General features: G+C 41.7%; 2 protein-coding genes across 3 annotated transcripts in view; both read left to right on the top strand.

Moving 5' to 3' along the window:
- The first annotated feature begins 116 nt into the window (after window positions 1-116).
- On the top strand, window positions 117-13,755 carry mios (missing oocyte, meiosis regulator, homolog (Drosophila)). Its single transcript, XM_080308158.1, has 12 exons — window positions 117-273; window positions 678-1,541; window positions 2,693-3,186; window positions 4,256-4,350; window positions 4,463-4,717; window positions 5,988-6,157; window positions 6,781-6,846; window positions 6,926-7,084; window positions 8,418-8,570; window positions 9,968-10,172; window positions 10,417-10,546; window positions 12,247-13,755. Exons 2-12 carry the CDS (start codon window positions 723-725, stop codon window positions 12,335-12,337), a joined length of 2,637 nt encoding a protein of 878 aa, XP_080164284.1. The 5' UTR covers window positions 117-273; window positions 678-722; the 3' UTR covers window positions 12,338-13,755.
- A 1,299-nt stretch (window positions 13,756-15,054) lies between these two features.
- The window catches only part of glcci1b (glucocorticoid induced 1b), a 29,881-nt gene continuing 26,962 nt past the window's right edge, over window positions 15,055-17,973 (top strand). For both annotated transcript variants that reach the window (XM_026184415.2, XM_026184414.2), the window contains exons 1-2: window positions 15,055-15,265; window positions 15,445-15,822. In XM_026184415.2, the coding sequence (XP_026040200.1) occupies window positions 15,513-15,822 (310 nt within the window). In that variant the 5' untranslated portion in view covers window positions 15,055-15,265; window positions 15,445-15,512. The remainder of the gene's footprint in view (window positions 15,266-15,444; window positions 15,823-17,973) is intronic.

Genomic DNA, 17,973 nt, shown 5'->3' with positions numbered 1-17,973 from the left:
TAAATTAATTAACTTAAATAGTGATTATCTGAAATAGCCTAATTCCTTATATAAAACTGTCTGATTTCGTTGACGTCTTTTCTCTTTCTTTTTTATTCACTTAGCACCCTCTGCTGGTAAACCACATCTTTAGCGGAACATGAAGTAGCTGACGTTGCTAATAACACGGACGTGTTTTGGTGTAACACACAACATCCGCTTTGGCTCCAGGTTGCCATGTGTATTTCAAGCTGTATCTCGTGCATTTCTATAAATCGTCTTTGTTGTGTTTATGTAAGTAAAACCTCTTCTCGAAGTGCTCAAACAGATGTTTTCGAGTGCTGGTTAAACTGGCGCGAGCGAAACGGTCACGCGCTTGCTCTCCCTTTACCTGTTAGCATTAGCTTAGTTTAGCTAGCATGTCAACAAACTTAAAAGTAGTACTATAACTGCCCACGGCAACTTTTTAACATGCTGGGCGTTAAATTCAAACCAGCTGTGCTACACTTCCACACAGAGCTCAGGTTATGTTGACGGTTTGGTTCAGTGTATCATTACTTTAACATGTTAAAAAGATTTCTCAGAGCTGTCTGTTGTCCACCTTGCGACCACTGCACTCGGGGGTTGCCTAATATTTCTGCGCAGTCTCTGACCTTTGTTCATTTGCTCATTTGTGTGATAATCTGCCGTATTTTCAGGCTGGAGAGGTTAAACTTCCCTGAAAATCTACTAGCGTCTGAATCATGAGCGGTTCCAAACCCGACATCCTGTGGTCCCCCCACCACCCGGACCGCTACGTCATCTGCGACTCCGAACTGGGACTGTACCGGATCGGACCTGTGGGCAGCACAGAAGCCAAGGCTGGCACCCTACCACTCTCCGAGGAAACTGCTGCTACATTACTGGCCATCAACTCGGACACCCCTTATATGAAATGTGTGGCCTGGTACCCCAAGCACGAGCCGGAGTGTTTACTTGCCGTTGGCCAAGCCAACGGCAGAGTTGTGCTTACCAGCTTGGGCCAGAGCCACAACTCTGCATGCAAAGAGCTGGTGGGGAAAGAGTTTGTGCCCAAACACGCCCGCCAGTGCAACACTTTAGCTTGGAATCCCGTGGACAGCAACTTGTTGGCTGCTGGGTTAGACAAGCACAGAGCAGATTTCTCTGTCCTCATATGGGACATCAGCAGTAAGTTGTCCCCAGAGACCAGTGTAGCAGCTGAGAAGATTCGCCTTTCATCTGTCGATTTGGACTCTAGCACAGTGGTGACCAAGCCATTGTATGAGTTAGGCCAGAATGATGCTTGCCTCTCGCTTTGCTGGCTGCTCCGTGACCCAAAGCTATTGCTGGCAGGCATGCACAGGAACCTGGCAATATTTGACCTGAGAAACACAAGTCAGAAAACGTTTGTAAACACAAAAGCCATCCAAGGTGTGACAGTTGACCCGCACTTCCATGACCGCGTGGCCTCTTTCTTTGAGGGGCAGGTGGCCATTTGGGATCTGAGGAAATTTGAAAAGCCTGTGCTCACACTGACGGAGCAGCCCAAGCCACTCACAAAGGTAGGATGGTGTTTGTTAGAAAACGAACTAAAGGCCACAGTAATAAGGATGCACTAATATACTAGCTTTGTGTATTGGCCATGTAAATGTTCAGCCTTCTGCATTTATTAACATCGCAAAGTTTGCAAGTTCAGTTTCAGTGAAATAAAGGTCAGCATGACAAGTGGCTGGTTTAAAAACAAGTGATAGCATATGACATATGGCTTCTTATCTGGCTGTGACTCCTGTGTCAAAAATGATGTGACATGATCATATTTTACAACCCGGAATTTGAAAATACTTAAGGAACTAAAATCATGACAATGAGTGGGTTTAAAGTTGATTCAATTGCAGTTAAAAAAAACACACAGTTTGTTTATTTTTATCTCTGAAATTTTCATGTGGTTATCTCATTTTCTCATGAAGTTATGAGGGTCAAAGATGCTGGAAATTTTTTTGTTTGTAACTTGGCAAAATATTTTCTTACTATTAAGGTACTATTCTGTGTGGCTGCATTACATATACTAAAATTGTTGTACCAGTTAGCTGATTCTGGCAGGGTCAAGTGGGAGGCACAGATTGATTTTTCAGGGAATAACCTCTGGTCATTCCATGCCTCTCCTGCAGTTGCTCAATGCCCCACATTCTGAGAACCACTGGTTCTATGAGAAAATAAGATGTCAGCTTGTTTGTAGCCTGTCAATTTTAGATTGCCTCAATCAGGCGTGTCTAACTCCAGGCCTCAAGCCCCAGTGTCCTTCAGGTTTTAGATATCACCCTGGGTCAAGACACCTGAATCAAATGATTAGTTCATAACCAGGCCTCTGGAGAGCTTCAAGACATGTTGAGGTGGTAATTTAGCCATTTGAATCAGCTGTGTTGGATCAAGGACACATCTAAAACCTACAGGACACTGGCCATCGAGGCTTGGATTGGACACCCCTGGCCTAAATGTTCAAAGACAGAGTGATGAAATGCTCACATAATTTTAAACTCTTTACTTTTTTTTTATCACCAAGTCCTGTTTCATTTAAATGAAAAAAGAGGGAATAAATGATATCAAAAACAAGATTAAGATGCATTAAAAAGGTTTATATAAGCTCAGTCAGGGCATGCTTATTCAGTAGAAGTCTTCTTATTATAGCTGATAAAATTCTTCATTTTGTTCTCAGGTGGCATGGTGTCCAACCCGTACTGGCCTACTGGCCACGCTGACACGTGACAGCAACATTATCCGCCTGTACGACATGCAGCACACTCCCACGCCCATAGGTGATGAGACGGAGCCCACCATCATTGAGCGCAGTGTGCAGCCCTGTGAAAGTCAGATTGGCAGCTTTGCTTGGCACCAGTCCTCCCAGAACCGCATGGTGGTGGTGTCAGCAACCAACCGTGTCATGACTGACTTCACGGTGTTTGAACGTATCTCACTGGCATGGAGCTCCACAACTTCTCTCATGTGGGCGTGTGGCAGACACTTGTACGAGTGTGTTGAGGATTCAGCTGAGGGAGTGGAGAGTTTGATCGAGAAAGACATTGCTACTAAAATGAGGGAAAGGGCTCAGTCCAGGTACGGACATGATACCGTCCAGGTGTGGAGGAACCATTTGCTGGCGGGTGGGAAGGATCCCCAACTTAAGTCTTTATGGCATGATCTGTTCTATATCCTTTCAGGTGATAAAATGTTGGAAATAGCTGCATGATGGCTTATTGATAATCTGTTTAATGGCAGAGATAAACAGTCAGCCACCTGTTGAAACTGTATGCAGGGCAGGTTATTTTTATTACTTTACAAAGCAGCAGTGAAGTGCTTCATTGCTCTGATGATGGTTCTCCTCATCTGAAGGTTTCTCCTCTAAAGACTATATGGAGTAGAGATTTGTATTATTATTATTATTATTACATCAAAATGTAACCTTTTAATTTAGTTGAGTAAAGAATTCAATGTTTAAAAAGGTTATCATATAAAGCCTATAATGGGCATAATAACACCTTTCGAGAGCTTTCAATCTTCTTATCGAACATTTGGCAAGTAAAGTCAAAAAGGATTGTAAAATTACTTCCAAATTGAGTTATTAATGTTGATTCACTGATTAATTAGGTTTTGAATCATTTTTGGTTGCATTTAACCTCTTAAGACCCGAACTCTGCCACGGCATGCATTTTTAATTTCTCTTTGATATTTGGGCTGATTGGGACCTGATGAATGTAAAAACAAAGAATTACCAGATTTTCTTTTTTTTTTTTTAACCTAATTTTTGTTTCTAAGAAAAATGAGTTCCACATATGAGGATATTCCTTTAAAGTTTTGATAGAACAGTAGCAGTATAATGTCCTCGTAAGTGGATATCGGGCCCTTGTAGAGCAAAATTGAGCATTTTGGTCTAAATAACCCAAAATGTGATGTCCACATATGTGGACGCCAGGTCCTAGGAGGTTAAATAAATACATTGAATGCTTCTGAACATCCTCAGATGGTGATAGATTAAAATGTGGGGCAGCGCCCCCTGGTGGGACATAATGTCACTCTAGGCAAGGCTTGAATAACTAGGAAAAAAATGAATGAATGAAAACGATTTATAACCATAGTAAAAATATTAACACATTATTTATTTTTGTCCTTGTTCAAAGGACAAAAATAATTAATGATTAATGTTGTAGATGCCTTGTTATGTGCCTGTATTATGTTGCATGGACTGCACACTGTTACTGTTTCCTATGCAAGTATCACATATGAAACAGTGTGCGGAGGATATGGAGCTAAAACTTCAGGGGAACGTACAGTCTGTGGTTTATTCTGGGATTAAGAACATTGTCAAGACAACCTCAGGTAAAACAAATAACCAACTGATTGTCTGTGCCACAGGACACTTCACAGTAACTGTGTTTATTTGAAATTTCATACACTGAAAAACTGACTTCCTGTGTTTGTGGTCCCAAAGGGACAACCGAAAGCCGCAGGTGTTGGAGTGGCTCGGACCGGCAGACAGATGTGCCGCGGTACCACAGCGAGGAGCGCTGCCTTGCCTTGCGGCTCTGTGGCTGGATCAGCAGGGGGACTGACACAGATGTGGAGAACTTCCTGCGATCACTGGAACAGGAACACGAGTGGGAGCGGGCGGCTGCTGTCGCTCTGTTCAACCTGGACATCCGGCGGGCAATCCAGATCCTCAACAAGGGAGCCATGGCAGAGAAAGGTGAGCTTTTAGGGATGAGAGGAAGGCGAGAGAAAGTAATTTAATAAGGGGAGATACTTTAGACAGACTACATAACTGTACATGTATCAAGTATATGTAATTGTAATTGTTTGGCCTTTAAAATGTAAGAAAACAATGATAAAATCCTAATCACAGCTTTTCTATTACTTCCATGTTGGCTTGTTTAATTTGAACAAGCAGTTATTGATGAAAATTGTGTTCGACATCAAGCAAACTCTTGAAAAATGAAATGAAGTCTTTGAAAAAAGGGGAATTTCATTAATGTAACAGCAGGAAACACGTTTTTTTACACAAGTTTAATGAAAATGGAGAGAGAAGGCTGCTGTTTACACACGCCTTAACTGAGGAAAAAAATTACACCAATGTAGGTCAAACGCTTTTCTGTTGTGTGCACTAATGAGTGCTTCCTGAGTAAGACTGACAGGGTGATTCATTAGATAAGATGTGTCAACAGAGCCATCTCAGGACTTTCAACGTTGCAGCTCTAACTTACAATGTATTGATTCCAATGTACAACCTTAAACCAACATTTTGTTATACCAGAGTAGTTCAGTTAGGTATTTTCCGAGCCTCACCCGGTCATATATCTAGAGGTAATAATATGTAATAAAAACTGTGTTGTATAGAGACTTCTGTTAGGGTTTATGATAGGTCTTACGTTGGGAGGCAAAGTCATTAAAAGTTCTTTTCTTTAGCAAGAAATTGCAGTTTAAATTTGAACTAAAGCCCACGGTATAACAAAAGGGATATGGAGCTGGTTTTGGATAGGTTAACCTTAAAAAAAAGAAAAGTAGGACACTTTTTTCCCCCCTCCAAGCAATAAAACATCACCTTGAACAGCTGCCATAACCTTTTTCACACATGCACTGCAGCCGTGAGCACTTTTACATATTACCTCATGTATGACAACTAAAATGCCCACTGCAGTAAGAGCAGAGTTTAAATGGACCTAACCTGCCAGCTTCCCAATGTTTTGTCCATTTGTGTCCAATGAGTGGGTGTCAAGTGTTCTGCTTTCTGCAAGCTCTACCCCTAAACTGAGCCGAACATTTCCAGTAGTGAGGATGTGTCCGAAGCAGATTACTTCCTGCTGGGTGCTACATGTGCGAAAGGACAACTGTGGAAAATATTCTGACATGTTTTTTCCAACATTAATCTGGCTTCATCCTCTTTTTCAGATGTGCTGCTCTTACAGTGAAGACTACAGACTGTAAATAAATCTGCTTCTTTCACTTCATATTACTCACAGGTGACCTGAACCTGAATGTGGTTGCCATGGCTCTGTCAGGCTACACTGACGAAAAGTCGTCCCTGTGGAGAGAGATGTGCAGCTCTCTGAGGCTGCAGCTGAAGAACCCCTACCTCTGCATCATGTTTGCCTTTCTCACCAGTGAGCCTGGAGCCTACGATGGCGTGCTGGTATTGGATCTCTTTAATATCACGAACATTTGAACGCTAGAAAAAAAAACTTTTTTTTTCTAAGCACACTTTTCTCAACAGTGGCCCTTTTGTTCCCACTTCATAAAAGCAGTCAGGCATTCTTAATGCAGTGATGAATACTCGGGTAATACTCCAGTGGTGTTTAGTGGGAAAATCCTCAGGTGCACAGGAAAAGATATGTTTTACGTTTCCGTCATAAAACACCTCTATGAAAAAGGAGTCTGTGCCCAGAACACAGTGTTGGTTTCTGCTTTTTTCCTCCTGCAGCTGCTCAGATTCTGGCCTCTGGCTCCTCTCACTGTTATTTATGTCTGTAGACCTTTTCCTGGCAGAAAGTGATAAGAGGATTTATGCAGTCACTTTGACTTTGTTTCTTGCCATCTTTGCTTTGAGAATTGATTATTTGTCACAGATGATTTGTTTCTCGCAGCACTGTGGGTCAGAACAGGGTCACAAACACAGTTTTCTGTGCCAGTTTCAGTAGGAAGACTTTGACTCTTTAATGTAAAAAGTATCCACTATACTGAAGCTTCACCCCCTCCAAATAGTGACAGAGAGACAGATATTAAAAGGGAAGATATGATTCTTTGTTTGTGTTTCAGTATGAGAGCAGCGTGGCTGTGAGAGACCGAGTGGCCTTTGCCTGTATGTTTCTCAATGATGCACAGGTAACTGCAGAGTGAAGCTTTCAGCAGCAGATATAGTCTGAATATATCGCTGTTTGCTAACTTTGGATCTCTGCTGCAGCTGCCACGATACATAGACAGACTAACCCTTGAGATGAAGGAGGCGGGCAACCTGGAGGGCATTTTGCTCACCGGACTAACTAAAGATGGCGTGGATCTTATGGAGAGCTATGTGGACCGAACTGGTGATGTCCAGACTGCCAGCTTCTGCATGCTGAAGGTACAGAGACAAATTACACAGAACTGCTTATTTTTACACTCATTCACACAAACCTGCTTAGAATGGAGAGGGCACATGAGATTTGAGAATGAGCCTCTATTGTATAAGTTTCTTTGTCAAGATGAACAGTAGCTCTGTCAGCCAGACAAATAATACACACACACAGATACACAAAGCAAAATAAGTACGTCAGACTGAGCAAATAGCTTTTGGCACAGATTTGCGCTCTGATTGTTGTACGGAAATTTATTCTCACAATTTATTCTCTTTCTTTTGCATTTTGCATATTTTAATTTTTAACTATTTTGTGTCAAAAAATTCAGTTCCACCTTTTTGGACTGCAGTTGGCGATGTTAGTTCTTATTCTGTTCTGCTGTCAAGTTAGCTTTATGTCGGTGTATGTCAACCAGCTCTCCACCTGCTGGCCTGGTCAGAGTGGCCCACCAGCTGGAAGGAGGATATTTCAGAGCAAGATGGTTGGCAGTGACTGAACTTTCAAAATACGAGCATGTTTAGTAAATTAATGATAGATGGTGTTAATTTCTTGCATCATACTTGGATGGTTTGCTCTCACAGAGTTTGTTTGAGAAACACTAATATGAATGCAAAAACATCCAGAATTGGATGTTTTTTGCATAAGTACTACATGTGTCATAAGTACTACATGTGGTTTAGTTATGGAAGCTGAGTAGCACAAAGGAGGCAGTGGTGAATGCCCTGAAATATAACCACACATCAGATAGTCTGATATGATCGGACTTTTGCATTCTCGAGTGCAACCCTGTCCCTGCAGTGCATATGTGAAAGCTGCCACTGTGTCTAAAAACTATGCTGCCCTCATTCTAATTTTCTCATTCTGGCTGTTGTGAACTACTCTCATAATTAAACAAACACTAGAGTGCATCAAATTAAAGAGAAAGGAGCTATCTGTCTGACCATACACTTTGAAAGATCAGTGCACATGCTAAAACTTGCCTCTTTGTTTGTGAAAGTTCACAGCTAACACCTACTGTAACAATACAAGTAACAGCCTCGGTGGAGCTGCTTGCTGCTGTGCACTTGTTTCTGGTACAGTAACACTAGAGACATCAAAGTGGCTGACCAGGTCTGTAACCTTTCATGCTGTAAAACAGCTCTCTGGGTTTTCTTCATTTTATTTTCTTGTTCTAACCTGCTTGTGAAAAGACAAAAGCTGCCTACAGCTACAGAAATGTCGTACCTCACATACATATTTAACTAGTAGAGATGAGAAGAAAGGGCATGGCTGCCTTCCCAAGCAGAACCCCCGCTGAAGTTGAAATGTCTTACAAGCCTAAATAATCTCTCTCTACAGGGTTCTCCGGGCGAAGTGCTGAAAGACCCTCGAGTCCAGTGTTGGATTGAAAACTACCGCAACCTGCTGGACGCTTGGAGATTCTGGCACAAACGAGCTGAGTTTGATATCCACAGAGGCAAGCTGGACCCCAGCTCCAAACCACTAGCCCAGGTGATTTAATGCTGAAATCGATATAGTGTAACTTCACCCACATCTCAGATTCCAACCGCTCAATGCATAGGTTTGAAATATGCTAAAAACGGCAAGAACCAGAGAGGGAGTGCCATCTCCAACTGTGCATTGAAATGTGAAGGGAAAGAATGTGGTATAGTGGTTCATCACAAAATCAAGTTATTGACTGATTCCGTGGTGACATTATATTATCTGAAAATGATAACAGTTTAACATAGACTGTATATGAATGATGGAAGTAGCCACATTGACCTGATTCGTGGTTTTGGACTTGTGTATTTTGATGTCTTGAAATTCGTGCTAACAGACTAGTAAAACACCCACTTTACAGTTGTTGTTAAGGTAAAACTATCTGTAAAAACCAGGCTTTCCTGGCTTTTTTGTACATTTTAAGATAGAACTAGTACTTGATTTTAGAGCAACCACAGCCATTACAGGAACAGTCGATTCTGTCACTTCTGCATTTTGCTGTTTGGACTTTACAGACTTCAACCATGGAGGGACAGGACAAGTTGTACATCCCCCGATTGGAGGATGGTTACAGTCTTTTTTTGGCACTATAGTGTCATCCCAAAGAATCGACTCAGTCGCTTTGCTTTGTTTCAGGAAGATTTGAAAGATGAAGTGGGTTAAAGCTATTGTCAACCCATGAAATGCCAGTTTTTATAAATTTGATATTAGTACCAGCATTGACATATTTCATCACCGTACAGTTGTTGTTGTTGTTGTTTAGTTAAAAAAATGTTAGAGGTGAAATTTGATACGTTTTTATTCTCTCAGTAAAACAGTGTTAAAGTGTCCTGTCATAAAATCACATGACGTGATCCAGCACCTGCACGCTCAAAGCAGTCTGTCTTGTTTCTGTGTTTGTTCTTGTTTCTTACTGTATTACGTACAACTACCCTTATATGAAAGTAGGACGGTTGTGCTGTTTATTACACTACAAGTAGAGTTTGTACCAAGCTCATAACACCCACAGCTCTCCTCTGTTTCTTGTCATAAAACCTGGTGGTATAGTCAGTATAGTCTGTGCTGTTTCTCCTTTTGTATTGGAGAAATCTGTTCCTGATACTATGCATACTCCACATTGGTTGATATTTTTTTTAAGTAATTAATGTTTTTTTCAATAGATTCTGGTATTAAAGGGTTTTTTAACATGTGATTACATCTAAGCTAAATCTTGGCAGTGCTTCATTGCATTGCTGAAATTCCAATAATCACTCTTACGCCTGTTGGAATTATTGCTGTATTATCAAGTACTTATCTCACTCTTCCTTAAAAATAAAATCCAGACAGCTGGTCTGCATGCGGCTGTTGGTTTTACCTTCATGTTCACCGGGTCTTATCAGCCGACCTTTGTGTTTGTTCTTTGGCAGGTGTTTGTGAGCTGCAACTTCTGTGGGAAGTCCATCTCCTACAGCTGCTCCACAATACCTCACCAAGGCCGCGGCTTCAGCCAATATGGTGTCAGCGGCTCACCCACCAAGTCAAAAGTCACAAGTTGCCCTGGCTGCAGGAAACCGCTGCCACGCTGTGCCCTCTGCCTCATGAACATGGGCACACCTGTTTCCAATTGCCAAGGTAAACTGGACTATGTGGACAGATGCTCAGCTGATATTTCCAGTAACAGGCACACATCTTGGAGCAGCTTAAGTGGCTGTAACACTTAACTGAGCATTTACCTGAGTTAATGTGTGGACTTTGATCTGCATTTAAGCACAGGTAGCACCTGGACATTTAGTGTCAAGCCTTTTCTCCTTATTGCTCATAATAGGATAACATTATAACTTTACTGATATTTTATTTCTTTTTTGTTTTTTTGCAGGAACTGGTAAATCAGATGAAAAAGTGGACCTGACAAGGGAGAACAAACTGGCTCAGTTTAATAACTGGTTTACCTGGTGTCACAACTGTCGACATGGTGGCCATGCTGGCCACATGCTCAGCTGGTTCAGGTAGGAGGGATGCATGTGCTCAGAAACTCTTCAGACGCATCTGCTGCTGAAGTTCATGTTTTTATTTCTTTAACATAAACAATAAATAACCTCTGAACAGTCTCTCTTAAAGTTTGCTAAGAAGTTTTGCATTGTGTCATATGAAGTACTTTTACAAAATCAATCATAGCCAAAAAAAGAGGTAGAAAAATTAAATGAATGCTGAAAGATATGCAGCACTTAAGCAAGTCGGGTCAATTTATTTATGTAACAGATTTACAAAACAGGCATTGACCAAAGTGGTGCACAGCATGTGATTTAAAAAAAAAAAAAAGGAAGTCATCCTAGAAACAACTTAGAAAATGGTATTACAGATTACAAGGGGGCAGACAAAGAATCAACAAAAGACACAGTTAATAACTTAGACGTAGACCGACATTAGAATAAATTTGGCTTCAGTCAAGATTTAAATGCAGTTATTGAGGCAGATGATCTGAAGGGGATGGCTGTTCCAGAAAGTCAGTCTGATGCCTGAACCTACTAACTTCTGAGCTAATCAGTTCACTTTTTAACAGCTCTAATAGATACTCGGTGTGAGCAAAATAATTTAAAAATAAATCTCGCATTACACTGGAAACCAAATTTTATTTTAGTCTTTGTTCCCTTTGTATAGCTCTTCGGCTGTGTGGTGTAAAAGATTGCTGGAATTTACTGAAGGCAGAAGTTGCTCAGACACTATGAATAGGTAGAATGCTGTGTGGTTAAAATTTGGCTTTAACAAGAAAGGGAACAATGGCAGATTTCACCATGAAGAGGAAGAAGCAAAAAAAACCCCAAACGAAGCAACGAAAACAAGGCTAACATACAGAAGCACAAACAACAGTTCTGTTAGTTTTTCATTGTTTTTAACTGTGTTTTTGTATTTGAGTGAAGCCAAGTCTGTGCATATTGTGATTTCTGTCTTCTCTGCCAGGGGAGCTAACCTGGAGGACGAACAACAGCGCAAATACGAACAAGAGCAGCTTACATTACCACAATTTTTTGAGCCTGCTCCCTCGTGCATTAGTTTTTTAAAAATTATTATTTAGTTGTCGCCTTGTTTTTTTTGTTTTTTTTAGTTGTTTTTTTTTTTTTGTCAGAAGAAAATGGTCATTGACGAAGACTAGGACAGAAGTTACTGGTCACTGAAATTAGCTCTGGCGTAGCATTGTTGCACTACCATGTTGGAACCTGTAGGCTGAGTGTCTGCAGTGCAGTGATTATTATGGAAAGCAAAGTTTTTGTTCTGAACTTAATTTTTTTTAACTGTTACTTAACTGTAAGGGTAAATGTGTACCTCATACACCTAATATGTTCTTCTTCTGGTCCTTTGTGTATTTATGCCTCCTGCACCACAACCTGTTCTCATTTTCGTGCCTAATGCATGTTTCACAGCTTTTTCTAGTTTTCCTCAAAAAGTTGCCTGCTGTTATCTCCTACTACAAATGTAATACCAGTTTCAGTGTTTTCACTGCTTTATTTAAAATTACATTTAAAAGTAAAATTACAGGAATTTGTTCCACATACTCCAAACCACAGTTTCATTATCAAAAATCCAGAGAGACAGACATGCTGTGCTCTTTTGTTTTCTCTGAGCTGAGAGAGCTGTGCAAACTCTACACTAGCTTTTGTACACTTACCTGCATGTTTTGTTTTAACCGACCTTCATATGTGTGTTACAGAGACCACACAGAGTGCCCAGTGTCAGCGTGTACGTGTAAATGCATGCAGCTGGACACTACAGGGAATCTTGTGCCTTCAGACAGCAGCTAAACAGGAGACGCCTGTCAGGAACTGAGGCCAAACACCAGCAGGTTCACCTCTGCAATCGGCAGCCAACAATGGGGCGACGGTGGCAGCGATGTCCTTTTCTAAACGGGCTGCTTGAATTGAATAGAATGAAATGATGTTAAGTTATATAGTCTAGTGAATGTAACATTGTAACTGAGCCCTGTATTAAGAAGGGAGGCAGTGTGTGTGACTGATCTGACTAATTGAATCAATGACCGAAAGGGAGCGAATGCACACTCGATGTTCTGCTAATGAAAATCAAACACAAGAGGCTCTGTTGCATTCAGCCTCTTCCAGTTTAGCCTGAATCAGGAATCTTGTGATTTATAGTGATCTCTTACAAAAAAAAAAAGTTTTCCACTCACACATCAGAATGTAAAGATGTAATCACAGGTGCCAATATGTCTGAGCTACATTTGTTGGCTCTTGTTTTAATACGCTGTACTGTATAACGTCTGTGTTACAAAGGATATTCACATACCTCATCAAAGCATTGTTCGGGGTAAAGGACGGTACCCCGGGTGACGGTGGGGAGTTTAGCACACAATAACAGTCTTCTTGCTCTCTTCATGTTCCTCTTTGCCACTCTGCATCTGGCATTGTGGAGGGCAGGGGCAGTGCGGGTGGGGTGGCTAGGGGAGGATGAGGAATTGGAGAAAGTAGGAGTGGTGATGGGTGAGGCGGAGAGTGTGGGGAGGGTGCGTCTTTATTCACCAGCCCACTCCAGGCCTGTGGTCTATGAAAGAAGCGCCCCAGAAAACAGCAGCTGCTCGGCACTCTGACAAGACCCTCCAGATTGTTCCCCTCATAAAGAACCTCAGCTGCCGGAACACTATTGACTCAAAGAGAGGGCGAGCGAACAGAGCCCGAGCCTTGCACACCCCCTCCTGCACCCTGTGCACACACACTTGCCCTCTCTTTCTTTCTCTCTCCCTCTGGTGTCCAAATTGCACCCAAAAACTATGCATACCACACATCAATCCAAGGATGGGCGCTGTCTGTGGTGGGGGGAGCGGCTGTGTGTAAACCACATTGTAAATGGGCTTTCTCTCTTTCTCTGCCACCCTCCCCGCACAGTCACTAACCCAAGGAGGCATTGTAAGTGAGAGGCGGTCTGCACTAGAGCTGGCTAAATCACTTAGTCATGGAGTGAGGAGGAGGAGGTGGTGATGGTGATGGTGATGGGAGGGGGGCACAGGAACTACTGTATGCTGCTTTCACCAGAATCTTTTTCTCAGTGTGGGAGGTTTATAAGTCTGCGTGCCCTTTTGTGAACTGTTTTGGAGTGGAGCTGACAAATTGGCAAGTCGTGTAGCATCCCGAAAACAGATTGGCTGGAATTTCATCCTTTCACTGTTTCTTGTGTTTTCCCTTTGAAATAAATTCTGACTGACAAATTAGAGCACTGCTGAATGGGGGTGTTTTTCCATAACCTTATAAGGCTTATTTTTACATTATTATGTTTCATAGACGCAGTTAGCGTGGGTTTTCTGTCACATGCTCACTCTTTCTGTTCATTGAGTCACTCATTATTCTCCCATGGGAACTCCCACAGAATCTGTGCATTCAGGAAGATGGTGAGAAAGAAAAAAAACAATAGATTTTGAGCATCCCGATTTTCTAAACAAGAGCTTGCACACAAATAATTCCACTCCAAGTTGGCTGCTTTTCTGGAACTTTCACTTTTATGTTTCTAAACATAACAAATGTAGTTTGGCCAGTTGTCGTGGAATAAAGATGTTTTGTCATCTGGAGCTGGCCTGAAGTTTGAGAGTGAGATTCTGCCATTGGAAAAGGAACAGATGACCAACCGTCTCACCACACACATTCATTTGCCAAATATCTTTAAGCATAAAAGGAATTTGACCTGAGTCAAGTCACATAAGCAAGCTCTCAAGTCACTTATGCACAGTATCATTAACAGAGACAAGGAAAGTAGGTGAAACAAGGTCAAGGCTGCTCAGAGTTGATTCGTATAAATATATATGTTTTTTAAAATCAAATATAGATATAAACTTTCCAGTCCTCTGCAAAAGGGAAACCGCTTGATAAATGAGATTAACAGTTATGGTGCTGCAGTGTTTAGCACTGTTTCCTCAAAGCAAGGTGGTTCTGGATTAGTGGGCGGTGCACTAAATGAGGCTAAGATAAACTGGTTGGGTGTGACAAACTAAATGATGTGAAGTAGCTCAATAAAGCAATACAATGTGACAAAATGTATCGAAATATCTTCTCATATTGCCAGTTAAATAGAAAGTAGAACAAAAAAAAAATCTAGATCGCAAAACAATCTAAATACAATAAAATAAGGAGCTAAGTGAGTCATATAGGGACAACAGCTAATAAATATAGACTTTGAGGTGGTCCAAATTTCCTGTGGAGCTGAAATTGATGACTAAGTTTACACTGCCTGTAAAGAGGTGCAGAGGGTGCCTGCAGGAAAAGCCATTCACCTCAGTGTGAAATTACATCTGAAGCTGACAAAATAATGAATAATGTCATGAAGTCATTTTACAAGTTTTTATTAGTTCAAAGTTTTAATATTTATTTTGGAGCTATATGCTCTTTATGTAATTAAAATAATAATAATAATAATGTACCGATAAAATATTTACAGATATAATTGGCTGAGAATATAGTCAATACATAAATTTGGACCAATCAGCGTCGTTACTGTACACCCCCAGTGTCCAATCATACGCTCGGAATTGAGCGTTGTGTTCCGCCCACAGGCAGCAGCCAGTAGTCTGGTAGAAAGAACTGTCATTTAGAGTGAGTGGACAGGATGGGGAAGACGCAGAGAGAGCTGGAAAACACGAATTAAACGTAATGAGAAGTATTACAAAACAACTTTTAAAGTTGCCCATGTTGTGTTTGCAGCTTACGACGGCATTTGTTAGTATCTAACAGGTAAGTTTATCCCGTAATAATACGTCTTTGACCTACTTTTTTCTTCGAACGAATGAGCTGATTTTTTTTAAAGGAAGCTAACGTTTTTGTTTTTTTGTTTTGTTTTTTGCTAACAAGCTAATGTTTCTCTTACCGCCCCCACCCCATCCCATTCTCCCCACCACCATCTCCTTCTGCAGAAAAACAGCAACTTTGGCAGTACGTGTTTTTTTTTCCCACTGCGATAAGAATTACAGTCACTTTGAGGATGTCAGCCCCCAGCAACTCGCTTCAGCAGCCGAGGGTCAGACGCAGCAATGCGGGCTCCCCCGGCTCCTTCAACAACAACAGCTGCCGTTTGCACCCCATCCGTGCCACTGTGCCCTACCAGCTCCTTCGTGCGGGTCAGAGCAGTCCCACGCGGCCACAGACCCTGTGCGGAGGAGCCACGAGCCACAGCCGGGGCTCCAGCCCCCCCTCCAGTCCGACACTCAGTTCAGGAAGTGCAAATGCTAAGCAAAGACTGTCCCCCGAAAATAAGGAGTCGTCTTGCCCCCCAGACTCTCCAGTTTCCAGAGGTAAAAACAAGATTTTCAGCAACTTTGTCTGTGCTGGGTCAACAAATGCTCACCACGTGCGTTTGATTCAGGATGACTTGTCTTGATAGCCTAACTTATGTTGTCACTGTGTGGTGTATAGTCATGCCATTAAATGTGCTAAAATGTGATCGCATATTATTTTTTTGGGGTGGGTAACAAGTAAGTCTGGAGTCAGGCTGGCACTTGCTTTGAAGGAGGTTTTATGCATTAAGCCTATCTTTAAGTGCAGTTATGCAGTCATAAAGAGGCTCGAGTGAAATACTGGCTCCTTTACTTTATTTGCTCTTTTGAAAGGAGAGAATTGGCAGAAAGACCTGATTTTAGTTATAACAGCGGCCACGTCACTCCCAGGAGAAGCCACGCGAGAGAAATGGTCAGGTGTTGCTTAGACTGACTCTCACTCCATACATAGATGCATGTACACTGAACATATGCTAAACCTCACCATGCTGCCTTGCACATGGATAGCAGAGCCTGGCCTTATGTTGTTTCATGTCATGCCCAGTTGATCTTTGGAAGAGATATGGAGATGCAGTGAAGGAGCATATGAGAGTTTAGGCAGCACCCAGTGCTTCACTGACTAAACCTTATTTAACTGGCTGCTTCTCCTGCCAAATATTGACCCTGTGGCCGGTTTTCTGTAGCAGTATGCTTTCACAGGCCAGCAGTGCACTTTTTCTTTTTTGCTGAAAGAATACTACTTTTTCTGTAGCCCCCCGTGTTTTTGTAGAAAAAACACTCCTAACCACGCTCTGTCAAGCTAGTGTTTGAAACACTCTGTGATAAGAAAGGCCTGCTTTTCCTGTATATTGAGGCAAAACAGGCTCATTCTGCTTTGGTTAACCTAAGTGACTACTCCTGCCTCAGCAGCTGGGGCAGTGTTCCTTCCATTTGTCAAATTCTAATAGATTTTCCCTCTTACCTTTAACTAAATGGGTGCCCTCTTTTCTCAATGCAGCACGATAGTTATTATGGAGTAGTGTGTGGAATTTAATGTTTGTGACGTGTTTCACATTCCTCAGTTCTTTGAATGAGATGACCTCCAGCCTTGACTAGTGTAGCATGCAAGGCAGGAAACTAAGTCTCTTCAATAACAACTGAGTGGGCAGCTTTACCAAGCATGGTGAATTTCACCTGAGCTGGTGTTGATCCCCTGCTCTGTTGGCATGCCATGCATACCTCGGTCCTCTGAGAGAGTCAACCTCTAACCTAGACTAGTGTCCCATGTCAGTGGTGATGATGATAGAGGCTTGACCCTCGTTCACGGATGTGACCCCACAGTACAAACACGCCTGTGAGGCGTCAGATGACAAGTACTATGGGCCACATCAGCAAGTGGTCTCATGGTTCCCGGAAGTGAAAAATGTGGCATATAGATCAATTTAAAGGTGGAAAAACAAATAACCGATAAGATTGCCAGAATAAGTTATTGATCATTAAAATAAAGATATGACACAAAGATGCCTGTCACTTATTTCACTTACAAAAGTAAGTAAAACACAGACATTTATGATTGTAAACTGTCAAGCAGACAGATTGAAATGAATGAAGTTAATCAGCCCATTATTCATAAGTCAAATCATTTTTTGTGTCAGGCAAAGTTTCTTCCGGGCATTGGCTGATTGTCAGGTACCATATGCAGCTTTTTTTCTTTTTACCCCAATTACTGGTGTACTTATTTTTTTTAAAAATGTGTAAAACAAATTTTGGCTCTGATATAGCCGCCTCTCTGTAGTCTAATGTTCTGCCTAGAGAATGATCTGATGAGTTACACTTGAAGAGTAAAAAGGGCTATGAGCTCTGAGCACAGTAGCACATTCCTTGTGAAGTAGCTCTGGTGAGCTAGCAGAGTTGTGCATTAATGTTGAAGTTGTGTGACCTACCTCATTAGTGACAAGTATGCAGAATTTCCCTGTTACGTTAGAAATGCTTCACCAATGCAGTATTTTACACTGACCATAGATATATCTGCATTCTTTTAACGACCTCCAGGGGGCAATAACTGTGGTTCCAAATAGACTTGCGCTTCTATAAATGTCTATGGAAAAACCTCTCTCCTTCCTGACCCCAGTAAATACTTTCCTGATGAGTTTATGGGCTCAGCCACCTGTTTCAGATCACAATGAATCA

Source organism: Astatotilapia calliptera, chromosome 11 (assembly GCF_964374335.1).
Source record: "Astatotilapia calliptera chromosome 11, fAstCal68.1, whole genome shotgun sequence".
Taxonomy (NCBI): Eukaryota; Metazoa; Chordata; class Actinopteri; order Cichliformes; family Cichlidae; genus Astatotilapia; species Astatotilapia calliptera.
The sequence above is the reverse complement of the archived record's forward strand: the minus strand, read 5'-3'. Positions and strand labels throughout refer to the sequence as shown.